The 14369-nt window shown below is 44.2% G+C and overlaps 1 protein-coding gene across 1 annotated transcript in view; it reads right to left on the bottom strand.

Annotated features, from left to right (window-relative positions):
* Positions 1-14369, bottom strand: part of LOC146344041 (polypeptide N-acetylgalactosaminyltransferase-like 6) — a 212664-nt gene that overhangs the window by 16457 nt on the left and 181838 nt on the right. Inside the window, exon 8 of the mRNA XM_084860291.1 lies at positions 452-601. Coding sequence (XP_084716417.1) covers positions 452-601 — 150 coding nt within the window. The remainder of the gene's footprint in view (positions 1-451; positions 602-14369) is intronic.

The raw sequence follows: 14369 nt of genomic DNA, 5'->3' as shown, positions 1-14369 counted from the left end.
TTGTTCTTTTAATCCAGGGATGTTGAACCTCTTTAAGTCCAAGGGCCAAATTCCATTTCGGACAAGCTCTTGGGGGCCCCATTCCAGTGGTGGCCAGGCTGAAGACAAAAGAGGTGGGGCCCAAACACCAGCGTATCTTAGCTTAAAGCTCTTTCAGCCAGTAACTGATCCTTAGGAGAGGCACCTCAACCTTTTAGAATGGGTGAAAACTGTGCAAAAGCTGAGAAACCATAGAACAATCAGCGGGTGGGGGAAAGGGGAAGGGGGCACAGCCATCTGGGAACCCCAACGGCCAGATTGGGACCCAGGTTCAACACCATCTTTCAAAGTGAGACAAGATGATGTATAAAATAAATACTTTTGATGGAACTAACAGAGCCGTCTCTTCCGTGAGTCACCAAAAAGTCAGAATAGTTCAACAGCTTCTAAAACAACCCAAACCAACACCAACCTTCCTATAACTCCATTGCTGGTTCCCCTTCATGCCATGACAGTCATAAAGTGTGACAGGGCTACTGTGCGAAACAGCATCAAAGCAGAATTTTCTGGTGTGAAGAGGCTCTCCTGGACGGATGTCTTCTCTCCAACCAAAGGTGAAGAGCTAAAAAAAACATTCAAGCAAAACAGTGATATAATCTGGCCTTTAAACAAGACATGCAATAACAGGAAATCATTCCATCTGGCTTCACTTCCACATAACATTTTAGTGGACTCCAACCGACCATTAAACTAGTGTAATAATTAATAGCAGCCTAGAACACCCCTAAGGAATCATGGTTGGATTCTGGCAAATAATCAGAATAATTAAAAGGAAAAGAGACCCTGAATATAAAAAGGTGCACAATGCATACCAAGAAAATGCTTATGTCACTGAACTGGATATTAGTAATCACCACCATTCTATATAACTGATCAAAATGTTGTCAAGATAATGGGCAAGGTGAGGGAAGCTGCAAAGGCAATGCAGGTGCTGCAAGAAGAGCAAGCAGTCACCGGAACAACTTGAGGCCTAGTTCTCAGTCCAGTAGTAAATCTGTGTCTGAGCTATACTGTGTCAGACTGGAGGTGGGTGGGGGGAGCTCACATGAATAGGCCTCCCTACAAACAATATCCTCCACATAAAAACACTAGATATCAGGGAGATTTGATTAAAATTTTATTTGGTATAGAGAAACATTTAATCACACGAGGTTGCACTTGAAATCTGAAGTGGCACAAGCTAGACAGAGATTTGCCACCTCAGCAAGAACTAAGCCTCGGTTTGTTCAAGAAGCCGGACAAACCAGTGTCATCTAAATGGTTGACAGAGGATGTGTCCTCCTCAAACACACCAACAGGGTTATAGAGCACATTATGATGATTGCACTGTTTTTATGCAGGGTGGTTCCCAGCTGGCAGAACTGGCCCCCTCTTGATTTTCATTGATCTTGCAGAGCATGACTAAGGGTGCAATCCCATACATGTTTAGACAGAAATAAGTCCTACAGCTCCTAGCATTCCCCAGCTGGCATGGCTGGCTGGGGGATTCTGGGAGGAGGAAGACTTTTTTCTGCCTAACTTGCATGGGATTGCACCCTAAGAGATGGAAGCTAAGAGTATGTATAAGTGTGCCTTTCTGTGTGTATATCTACACACACACACACAATTTCTTTGAGAGACATCATGTCATGCAGCAATAGTTCACACATGTCAAGCTAAGATTGTCTTTGTTTAGCCCCAGACATGCTTCTTAAGCATTCACGCTAGACTTGTTCTCAGAAAAGTGTTACCTTGGCAGAACATTCTGTGTCAACGAACTGTATAAACTACATCCACGTGAGTACACTGAATCACTAGTACGGACAGGAACACATGCTATAATTATACCCTTTTAATCTGGAAAAGTTACCCTTCCGTGTGCTTTAGCCGCTCACAGCTAGGTTGTCTAGTTTGTTAGAAAGATGCATTTTCTAGGGCTGTGCATGGACCCGCCCACTTCGCTTCGGATGCCACTTCAGATGCTGCTTCAGACCCTCCAAATCAGCCCTGCTTCGACTTGGACCAGTTTAGACCCCCTCCACTTAGACTCGGTTCTGGATCCGAAGTGAGATTCGGATATCCAGCTCACTCGGTTTGGGCGTTTTCCCATTGACTTGCGTGGGAAAACACAAATGGCCATAACTTTTTCAGCTTTCATGTTAAATATATGAAACTTGGGGGCCTCTCTGCCAACATGGAGGGGATCCCACCTGCCATATTTCAGACAGTTTGGCCCAGTACTTTTTGTGCTAGGTGCAGTTGAAATTTGTTTTTTTCCACAAAAACCCTCAAAGCAAAGAGCGATACCTCTCAGCCCCATGCTGCCACCTCCTCCTGCCTGCTTGGCTGTCAAGGACTGCTAGCCGTCTCCTGCTCACGAGAAGGAGACAGCTAGTGAGTGGCGGGGGCATGTACCGCGCCTCCTCTTCCTTCTGCCTGGGTGATTCACAGCACTTTTTGCATATAACTCTATGTGCACATAGACTTCCAATTGCTATGGTTTTTAAAAACATGGCAATCACAGCAGAGGAACCAGTGAGTGGAGCAGGGGCCGGGGGGGACGTCCGTCCGGAGAACCCGGATGGGGGTGGATTCTCACATCTCTAAGTAACACCACCAGAATTATCTCTGTCTCTGAAATGCAGCTGTTTTTCTCCAGTTATTCAGTCATCCCCCCTCCGCCACCACTGTCACCGATTGGAGATTGCTGGGTTACATTCAGCCCTGATATGGCAACTAGAGTTTCCATTTGCCAAATCTCCCTCCTTCCCCCCCTCCTCCCCCCGCCCTGCTCCCCCCTCCTCAACCCCTCGCTGAACTTTCTCAAGTTGATACTTTTGGCACCAGGCTGTCTGGGTTGCTCAGAGCGAATCAGTGAGTTGGACAAGGCGCTTTGTATACAAACTGCTTCTCTTCAGGGCACCTCGTTGCTATTCTGCTCTGCCTCATATCATGCAGAGGCACCTCCAAAGCAGCCCGCTTTGACTTGTTATTTGGGCTTCGGACTGAAGCGGTGCACAGCCCTAGCATTTTCCTGCTTTTACAAACGTAGTGAGAGGTCCACCTTAATCTGCTTCATGCAGGTGCATTCATATAGACATGTACATCACTTGATATCTGAACACTCTGTGGTATGGACTGGAGCAGACATTCCACAGAGACCACTGAAAACAGCTTTTGCATAAAGATTAATCTGTGCTGTGGTTATAACATGTAGTGCCAGGCACTGGCCTAGTTGGGATGTAACCATCCTGATCTGATAAACCACAGTTTTATTGGACCAAGATGTAACTTTGTGACTGTATGCTTTTTCCTTGCACCTTCCTTTCGTTCCTCCCAGGATATATCCTGATTTGTAAGCAGCACTTACATTCCAGTTTGCTGGCTTAGATGTCAAAGGCAATTGGTGTTTAACAAACCGCAATAGCTTGCTTGAAACCGGTGCACAAGGGGTGTAGGGAAGTCAAGGAGGGAATACAGGGAGAAAAGCCTTGTTATCGGTCTAAAAAACTATGGTTTAACTGGGCCAATGCTTCATTCTGGCACTTGACCCAGGGAGTATCAGCAGCAGGACTACCAGGACAATATCCTTCACTGCTCCTAAGGACAGCAGGGCTATTTTAGGGGTGCAGGGCAGGCTGCGTGGCACACACAAACTCTGTCCTCCAACAGCTTGCTTACAGTCCCTGCCTCCTAACATCAGTTGCCTGAGGGGGCCACCCCACTCTGCCTAATGGCAGGGCCAGCAGAGGCTGTTTCCAATGGGATGTTTGCAGTCTGTGCTCCTCAGGCTCAAAGGCTTATCACTTGATGACTCACAGCATAATACAGCTACTATGATGATGGCAACTACTGCTCCTGCTACTACAACTAATTACTATTATTATTATTATTATTATTATTAAATTGCATATAATAATTAGACATGGTAAATATTTGTAAAGGCTGATCTATGGAGGCTGTTGTCACAGGAATTATGAACTTACGTGTGTGAACTGACCTTTGCTCAGGATTAATTAAAACAGAGTATTTTTAAAAACACTAACATGCATTATTTCCACTTCACCCCTTAAATGCTCTTTGGAAATTGTAAAAACACAGACAAACAAACCCAACTACACCCTTTTACTAATTGGGCCATCCCTGCTGGTGTGCAGAATGGGTACATGAAAGGGACTAACGTGTGTTAAGAGTAAATTAGTCCACTTTAAGTCATTTAGTAATTGCTCCCCCCTCCCCACTGTCTTCTGCTTCCCTTCGAGACAGAAGCGTCCACATGTAACCTCCAGTTCCCTTTATTCGGAAGGTGCTGCACATTGCTGAGTTTCATTCAACCTTCTCCTCTAAATTGTGCTGGGATCTCTCAAGGCAATGAATTGTCAGTTTAATTTCTCTCTTTTGTCACTTCCCTCTCTGAACCACAGCTATAAAACTCACTTAGTATACCCTCTTCTGTAGCTACTGACTCCATTACAGCTCGTTAGAGCCTTTCCTGTGGTAGTTTGAGTTTATGGTTTATGGAGAAAGAACAGCATCCCACTCTGTCAGGCATTTTACTAGGATGCATCACAGAATTTATAACGAGAAACATGGATGACAGAGGTCTATTGGTGCTGAATCCTAATTTCTGTCATGGATAATTTCCTTTAATCTCCATCTATAAAGCTCCCTCCCTAGAGCAAGATATTTGGTCCCCTCTTTGTTTTCTTTTAGATGGGTCCTGAAGACCCATGTTCAGTCTGCTTTTGGTTTGGGTGGGCTTTAGTTACTAAGAACATACAAAGAGCCCTGCTGGATCAGACCAAGAGTCCATCTAGTCCAGCATTCGTTGACACAAGGGCCAACCAGCTGTCAACCAGGAAACCACAAGCAGGACACAAGTGCAACAGCACTGTCCTGCCCATGTTCCCCAGCAACTGGTGTAGATAGGCATATCGCCTCTGGTAGTAGAGGTAGCACATAGCCATCAAGCCCAGTAGCCATTGATAGCCTTCTCCTCCAGGAATTTGTCCAACCCCCCTTTAAAGCCATTCAAGTTGGTGGCCATCACAATTTGTGGTAGTAAATTCCATAGTTTATGTGCTATGTGAAGAAGTACTTCCTTTTATTTGTCCTGAATCTCCCAGCAATCAGCTTCATGGGATGACCCCAGGTTCTAGTATTATGAGAGAGGGGAAAAAAGTCTCTCTATCCACATTCTCCACACCATGTATAATTTTGTAGACCTCTATCATGTCTCCCCTTACCCTCCTTTTTTCCAAGCTAAACAATCCCAGCTGTTGTAACCTTCTCTCAGGGGAAATGCTCCAGCCCCTTGATCGTTGTAGTTGCCCTTTTCTGCCCTTTTCCAGCTCTACAATATCTTTTTTTTAGGTGTGGTGACCAGAACTATACACAGTATTCCAAGTGTGGTCACACCATAGATTTGTATAAGGGCAGTATGATCTTGGCAGTTTTATTCTCAATTCCTTTTCTAATTATGCCTAACATGGAGTTTGCCTTTTCTACAGTGGCTGCATACTAGGTTGACATTTTCAGCGAGCTGTCCACCACAACCCCAAGATCTCTTTCTTGGTTGGTCACGACTAGCTCAGATCCCATCAGGTTATACTTGAAATTGGGATTTTTTGCCCCAATGTGCATCACTTTACACTTGCTTACACTGAACTGCATTTGCCATTTGGCTGCCTGTTCATCCAGTTTGGAGACATCCTTTTAAAGCTCCTCACAATCCCTTTTTGTTTTGTTGTTGTTGTTCAGTCGTTCAGTCGTGTCCGACTCTTCGTGACCCCATGGACCATAGCACGCCAGGCCTTCCTGTCCTGCGCTCTCTCCCGGAGCGTGCTCAAGTTCATATTCATTGCATCCGTGATGCTATCTAGCCATCTCATCCTCTGCCGTCCCCTTCTCCTTTTGCCTTCAGTCTTTCCCAGCATCAGGGTCTTTTCCAGGGAGTTTTCTCTTCGCATTTGGTGGCCAAAATATTGGAGCTTCAGCTTCATTATCTGTCCTTCCAATGAGCAGTCAGGGTTGATTTCCTTTAGGATGGACTGATTTGACCTCCTTAGGTCAGTCCAGGGCACTCGTAAGAGTCTTCTCCAGCACCACAGTTCGAAAGCATCAATTCTTCGGCGCTCAGCCTTCCTTATAGTCCAGCTCTCACAGCCATACATTACTACTGGGAAAACCATAGCTTTGATTAGACGGACCTTTGTCGGCAAGGTGATGTCTCTGCTTCTTACTATGCTGTCTAGGTTGGCCATAGCTTTCCTCCCAAGGAGCAAGCGTCTTTTAATTTCATGGCTACAGTCACCATCTGCGGTGATCTTGGAGCCCAAGAAAGTAAAATCTGTCACTGCTTCCATTTCTTCCCCTTCTATATGCCAGGAAGTGATAGGGCCATATGACATGATCTTAGTTTTTTTAATGTTGAGTTTCAAACCAGCTTTTGCACTCTCCTCTTTCACCCTCAACAAGAGGCTCTTGAGATCCTCTTCGCTTTCTGCCATTAGGGTGGTATCGTCTGCATATCGGAGGTTGTTGATAATTCTCCCGGCAATCTTAATTCCAACCTCTGATTCATCCAATCCGGCATTTCTCATGATGTACTCTGCATATAAGTTAAATAAGCAGGGTGACAATATGCAGCCTTGTTGTACTCCTTTCCCAATTTTGAACCAATCGGTTGTTCCATGTCTGGTTCTTACTGTTGCTTCTTGACCCTCGTACAGGTTTCTCAGGAGACAGGTAAGGTGGTCTGGTACTCCCATCACTTTAAGAATTTGCCACAGTTTGTTGTGATCCACACAATCAAAGGCTTTAGCGTAGTCAATGAAGCAGAAATAGACGTTTTTCTGGAATTCTCTTGCTTTCTCCATGATGCAGCGAATGTTGGCGATTTGATCTCTAGTTCCTCTGCCTCTTCGAAACCCAGCTTGTACTTCCGGTAGTTCTCGGTTCGCATACTGCTGAAGCCTAGCTTGTAGGATTTTGAGCATCACCTTGCTGGCATGTGAAATGAGCGCAATTGTGCGGTAGTTTGAACACTCTTTGGCGTTGCCCTTCTTTGGAATTGGAATGTAAACTGACCTTTTCCAGTCTTGTGGCCACTGTTGAGTGTTCCAGATTTGTTGGCATATTGAGTGCAGCACTTTAACAGCATCATCTTTTAGGATTTTAAATAGCTCAGCTGGGAGACTGTCATCTCCGCTAGCTTTGTTGTTACTAATGCTTCCTAAGGCCCACTTGACTTCACTCTCGAGGATGTCCAGCTCAAGTTCAGTGACCACACTATCATGGCTATCAGGGACATTCAGATCTTTCCTGTATAGTTCTTCTGTGTATTCTTGCCACCTCTTCTTAATCTCATCTGCTTCTGTTAGGTCCCTGCCTTCTTTGTCCTTTATCATGCCCGTCTTTGCACAAAACGTACCCTTGAGATCTCCAATTTTCTTGAAGAGATCTCTAGTCTTTCCCATTCTGTTGTTTTCCTCGATTTCTTTGCATTGTTCATTTAAGAAGGCCTTCTTGTCTCTCCTTGCTATTCTCTGGAACTCTGCATTCAGTTGGGTATATCTTCCCCTTTCTCCCTTGCTTTTCGCTTCCCTTCTTTCGTGAGCTACTTGTAAAGCCTCATCAGACAGCCACTTGGCTTTCTTGCATTTCTTTTTCTTTGGGACGGATTTTGTTGCTGCCTCCTGAACAATGTTACGGACCTCCGTCCATAGTTCCTCAGGCACTCTGTCTATCAGGTCTAATCCCTGAAATCTATTCCTCACCTCCACTGTATATTCATCAGGGATATGATTTAGGTCATACCTGAACGGTTTAGTGGTTTTCCCGACGTTCTTCAATTTAAGCCGAAATTTTGCAAGAAGCAGCTCATGATCTGAGCCACAGTCAGCTCCAGGTCTTGTTTTTACTGACTGTATGGAGCTTCTCCATCTTTGGCTGCAAAGGACATAATCAATCTGATTTCGATATTGACCATCTGGTGATGTCCATGTGTAGAGTCGCCTCTTGTGCTGTTGGAAAAGAGTGTTTGCTATGATCAGCATGTTCTCTTGGCAAAACTCTATTAGCTTTTGTCCTGCTTCATTTTGTACACCAAGGCCATGCCTGCCTGTTATCCCGGTGATTTCTTGACTTCCTACTTTAGCATTCCAATCCCCTATGATGAAGAGGACATCTTTTTTTGGTGTTAGTTCTAGAAGGTGTTGTAGGTCTTCATAGAACCGATCAACCTCAGCTTCTTCGGCCTCAGTGGTTGGGGCATAGACTTGAATTACTGTGATGTTGAATGGTTTGCCTTGGATTCGTACTGAGATCATTCTATCATTTTTAAGATTGTACCCCAGTACTGCTTTTCCCACCCTTTTGTTGACTATGAGTGCTACTCCATTTCTTCTAAGGGATTCTTGCCCACAATAGTAGATATGATGGTCACCTGAATTAAATTCACCCATGCCTGTCCATTTGAGTTCGCTGATTCCCAAGATGTCGATGTTCAATCTTGCCATCTCATGTTTGACCACCTCCAGCTTACCTTGATTCATTGATCTGACATTCCAGGTTCCTAAACAATATTGTTCTTTACAGCATCGGATTTTCTTTTCACTGCCAGACACATCCACAGCTGAGTGTCCTTTCGGGTTTGGCCCAGCCGCTTCACTCTTTCTGGCGCTACTTGGAAATACCCTCTGCTCTTCCCCAGTAGCATATTGGACACCTTCCGACCTGAGGGGCTCATCTTCCGGCGTCATATCTTTTAGCCTTGTGATATGTTCCATGGGGTTTTCTTGGCAAGAATACTGGAGTGGGTTGCCATTTCCTTCTCCAGTGGACCACATTTTGTCAGAACTCTCTGCCATGACCTGTCCGTCTTGGGTGGCCCTGCACGGCATAGCTTATGGCTTCACTGAGTTACGCAAGCCCCTTCGCCACAACAAGGCAGTGATCCATGAAGGGGCTTTTTGTTTTAACCCCCCTAAATAATTTGGTGTCATTGACAAACTTGGCCACTTCACTGCTCACTCCTAATTCCAGATCATTTATGAAGAAATTGAAAAGCATTGGTCCCAATACAGTTCCCTGTGGGACCTCACTATTGACTTCCCTCCATTGGGAGAATTTACCATTCATTCCTACTCTCTGCTTTCTGTTCTTTAACCAGTTGCTGATCCATACTGATCCTGTGCTCTTATTCCATGACTGCTAAGTTTGCTCAGGAGTCTTTGGTGAGGGACTTTGTCAAAAGCCTTTTGGAGCTCCAAGTAAACATTGTCTACTGGATTGCCCCTGTTTACATGTCGATTGACATTCTCAAAGAACTCTAAGTGAGACTGCTCTTGTTTAAATACTGATAGATTTTGTGATAGGTTTTTTTCTGCTTGTTATTTTATGGAAGTTTAGGCTTCAGTCCTATGATCCCTGGGACGGCATCGCAGAGCCATAGGATAGATACAATCTCTCCCATCAAGGTGAGAAACAGAGACCCGACCTTGGAGGGAGAGATCAAATCTTGGATCCCCGCTGCCTGCTCCTGCAGAAAGATCTGCAGCAGGTAAAAAGTGGGTGGACTGGGGACATGATAGAGCACGTAAGCATCTGGATATGCTGTATCCAAACCAGTCCCAGCTTTCCCCCCAGGAGCTGGTCTTAAATGTTTCAATTGTTTTAAAAAAATGAGCAGGAGAAAAAGTCTGGCAAATGTCGTTCCTCCCCCCAACCCCTTTCTGCCCTGACAGCAGGAGCACAGCATGACTTTCTTTCGAAATGTCGGAGTGCTCCAACCTCAGAGAGCTCCTACTTAGCAACAGGATTGCCCTGTTACTGTGGTTTAAAAGTGGGATGTTTTACTTATTCATTGTAACTTATATTTGTTGTTATTTGATATACCACTTTTGGAGAATGTTTTTAATCTGAAATGCAGCATCGAAATCCTTAAAATGAATCAATAAAATAAATAAAGTGATGCTTCAAAATGCTTCAGAAAATATGGGGCTTTATTTATTGGGCTTCAACCTGTGTTTTAAAACTAGATATAGTGAAAAAGTAATTAGCCATATCCATGCTAGTTGACCTCTGTTATATTTCTATGAGCCTTTCTAGACAATCAATGTATAGCACAGTACATTGATGTAGTTAGGTAATTTTAGACTCTGGACTAAATGGTTTAATCCCTGGCACCCCCTGTTTTTAGATGGGGATATGTATTACGTCACTCACTTTGAAATGTGTTAAGCCAGCCCTGCTGCATTTGCAGGTTCTGCTGCTCATTCTACTGACTGGGGCCTCAGACATCTTCCACAAATCCCACCCTGATGGTAGCACAGTAAATGGGCATTTACTCATTTGTTGCATGGCTTTGCTTTTGTTGGTGGGACCTCACATTTTCCAGGCCCTAGTACTCAGTTTGCAATATCAGAAAATGCTATTCCTGCCCCATCTGCAGCAAATGCTTCCATTCCCATTAAGGTGCTATTATCAAAAGTTGACAATGTCCATCATATAGTAACAAAACCCTCTCTCCCTCTCCCTTCCCCCATCTCTAGTATATACAGACTCACACACACATACATCTGCATATGCATGCATACATATACCCATGGATTATATATCTCACTAATGTGGCCAAATCAAATTGGTAAAGAGAGAGTCATCATTCCCATTCTCCTCTCTGGCAAAGTACAGCTCTATATGTACAGTACTTGCCCAGATAACATGTCTTTTTCTGCTGTTCCATCATGCTGTGAAAGCCAGGCTTTACTCTTATTGGACCACCCGATCCTCACTTTGTGAATGCTGCGGCTATTTTCTCATTTTTTTTTATTGACATCCAAGAAGTCAGCTCAACAGAACCCACTGAGGTTGTTTATCATGTCTGCAGCAGGGAGAGAAGCAGCACAGAGGCCTGGAGACAGCCGCAAGACATTTCCATCTCCTGTTCAGTTCTTGCATGATTTCTTTAGCATTAAAGGTAAAATAAAGCTACAAAGAGCTGAGAGCTTTGCTATGGAGATAGTTAGATGGCGTAAGGATGTTGCACTTGACAGTGCAGGGCGAGAACACTGATGATCCCATCAAAGAGCTTTTGCTAATGCCATATGGCTGTAGGTGGCTAGGAATACCCAGAATGCACTGGGGCATTAGTACCCAAGATGCAACCATGATCCAAACAAAGTATTGCCTGATGAGCTGAACCAGTTATGATCAGATTTTTTCTTTCTTTCTGACTGGAGACTAATAAGTTTTTTTACTTCTGGGTGCAGAGTTGCTTTCACTGATTAGCTTCGCTCTCTTAAATGTAGGGCTGCTTTGGGACAAGGTCCAATCCTGGCTTGGACTGAGGATCCCAGTTACAGTGCTGTGTATTTTTCCTCAGTTGGCTGTAACCAACTTGGGGCTTTCCAACCCCATAGAACAAGGGCTTCAGAGAAGCTCTAGGGGGCCACATTCCAGAGGTGGGCAGTGCTGAAGGGAAAGGGGCAGGGCCCCAAGCTGAAAGGAAGAGGTAGAGTTAGTGCTGAGGCAAAATCTGTCCACTAGTTTCCTGAAAGTTTTCTTGCCCCATGAAAGAGGCTTCCATTGTTCTGCCTCATTCTCAGGATGTTTTATCATTCTTTTTTGTGGCGTTTTTGAGCTTACCTAATCATGGCTACCCTCCCAAGATGCTTGTACCTCCTGATCTGAAAAAGCCCTATGGGAGGAATTACCTCATGGTGCCTTATACTGGGCTTTAATTGAAGGGAGCTGAGAGGCTACAAGCTGCAGGAGAAATATTTGTACAATGAAAGACAGGACATTTGCACTCACTCCTCAGCCACCTCCTAAGTAAGGTAAGCCCAAGAAACCCAAACCCAACCCATGAGAATTTCTCAGAAACTTCTTCGCCATTTAATTTCTTTTTGAAAGCAATTTTTTTTTTCTATCAAATTAAATGAGAATGGTTGAAAAAAATGTGGGATAAATTTTCAGCACAGCACTAATAGGAAAGGCCTTAGGGCCAAGGCTATCACTCTAACTACAGGTATTTCACAGATGATAAAGTTGCCATAAGTACATGCAACATGGTACCCTGCCCATTCTTGTCTTCCTAGAGTGTGTACCTGGTTCATACACACAGCAGGAAACATGTACATGCAGTCAACACATGTTAGAGTTTTACATGTTTACGTGTGCTGCGCCTAATTTCTGACCTAAAAAAAAACTTCTAGAGCCAAACATCGGAGAATCCCCTACCACCAGTTATCTGATTCGTTGTTTGACCAATTCCATTTTCCTAAATTCTGTCAAGATTTGCCCAAGCTCTGAAACAGACTGTAGTGTCTGTCTGTCAGTACCATAATTCCAAAACCTAGGCACTCACTAATATTCCTAATGAATATGCAGTGGAGGTGAAGAATAGATTTAAGGAACTAGATTTAGTAGATAGGATCCCGGAAGAACTAAGGACAGAAGTTCGCAACATTGTTCAGGAGGCGGCAAAAAAAAAGTCCCAAAGAAAAAGAAAACCAAGAAGGCAAGATGGCTGTCTGCTGAGACACTGGAAGCAGTCCAAGAAAGAAGGAAAGCAAAAGGCAACAGTGATAGGGGGAGATAGGCCCAATTAAATGCAAAATTCCAGAGGTTAGCCAGAAGAGATAAGGAATTATTTCTAAACAAGCAATGCATGGAAGTGGAAGAAGATAATAGAATAGGAAGGGCAAGAGACCTCTTCCAGAAAATTAGAAACATCGGAGGTAAATTCCAGGCAAAAATGGGTATATGATGAAAAACAAAGATGGCAAGGACCTAACAGAAGCAGAAGAGATCAAGAAAAGGTGGCAAGAATATACAGAAGATCTGTATAGGAAGGATAATAATATCGGGGATAGATTTGACGGTGTGGTCAGTGAGCTAGAGCCAGACATCCTGAAGAGTAAGGTTGAATGGGCTTTAAGAAGCATTGCTAATAACAAGACAGCAGGAGATGACGGTATCCCAGCTGAACTGTTTAAAATCTTGCAAGATGATGCTGTCAAGGTGATGCATGCCATATGCCAGCAAATTTGGAAAACACAAGAATGGCCAACCGATTGGGAAAAAAATCAACCTATATCCCCATACCAAAAAAGGGAAGCACCAAAGAATGTTCAAACTATCAAACAGTGGCATTTATTTCACATGCCAGTAAGGTAATGCTCAAGATCTTGCAAGGTAGACTCCAGCAATTAACGGAACAAGAATTGCCAGATGTACAAGCTGGGTTTAGAAAAGGCAGAGGAACTAGAGACCAAATTGCCAATATCCGCTGGATAATGGAGAAAGCCAGGGAGTTTCAGAAAAACATCTATTTCTGTTTTATTGACTATTCTAAAGCGTTTGACTGTGTGGATCATCACAAATTGTGGCAAGTTCTTGGTAGTATGGGGATACCAAGTCATCTTGTCTGCCTCCTGAGGAATCTGTATAATGACCAAGTAGCAACGGTAAGAACAGACCACGGAACAACTGACTGGTTTAAGACTGGGAAAGGAGTACGGCAGGGTTGTATACTCTCACCCTACCTATTCAACCTGTATGCAGAACACATCATGCGACATGCTGGGCTTGATGAAGCCAAGGCTGGAGTTAAAATTGCTGGAAGAAACATTAACAATCTCAGATATGCAGATGATACCACTTTGATGGCTGAAAGCGAGGAGGAGCTGAGGAACCTCATGACGAAGGTGAAAGAAGAAAGTGCAAAAGCTGGGTTGCAGTTAAACCTCAAAAAAACCCCACGATTATGGCAACCAGCTTGATTGATAACTGGCAAATAGAGGGAGAAAACGTGGAGGCAGTGACAGATGTCGTCTTTCTAGGTGCAAAGATTATTGCAGATGCTGACTGCAGCCAGGAAATCAGAAGATGTTTACTTCTTGGGAGGACAGCAGTGACAAATCTGGATAAAATAGTTAAGAGCAGAGACATCACACTGACAACAAAGGTCCGCATAGTTAAAGCAATGGTATTCCCCGTAGTAACCTATGGCTGCGAGAGCTGGACCATAAGGAAGGCTGAGTGAAGGAAGATAGATGCTTTTGAACTGTGGTACTGGAGGAAAATTCTGAGAGTGCCTTGGACTGGAGTCCATACTCCAGGAAATAAAGCCAAACTGCTCACTAGAGGGAATGATATTAAAGGCAAAGCTGAAGTACTTTGGCCACATCATGAGAAGACAGGATACCCTGGAGAAGATGCTGATGCTAGGGAAAGTGGAAGGCAAAAGGAAGAGGGGCTGACCAAGGGCAAGGTGGATGGATGCTATTCTGGAGGTGACGGACTTGACCTTGGGGGAGCTGGGGATGGCGACGGCCGACAGGAAGCTC

The sequence above is a fragment of the Heloderma suspectum genome, chromosome 5 (assembly GCF_057233095.1).
Source record: "Heloderma suspectum isolate Gila_16-S chromosome 5, 16-S_ref, whole genome shotgun sequence".
In the NCBI taxonomy this organism is placed as follows: domain Eukaryota; kingdom Metazoa; phylum Chordata; class Lepidosauria; order Squamata; family Helodermatidae; genus Heloderma; species Heloderma suspectum.
Note: the sequence above shows the minus strand (reverse complement) of the source record. Positions and strands in the feature narration are given on the sequence as shown.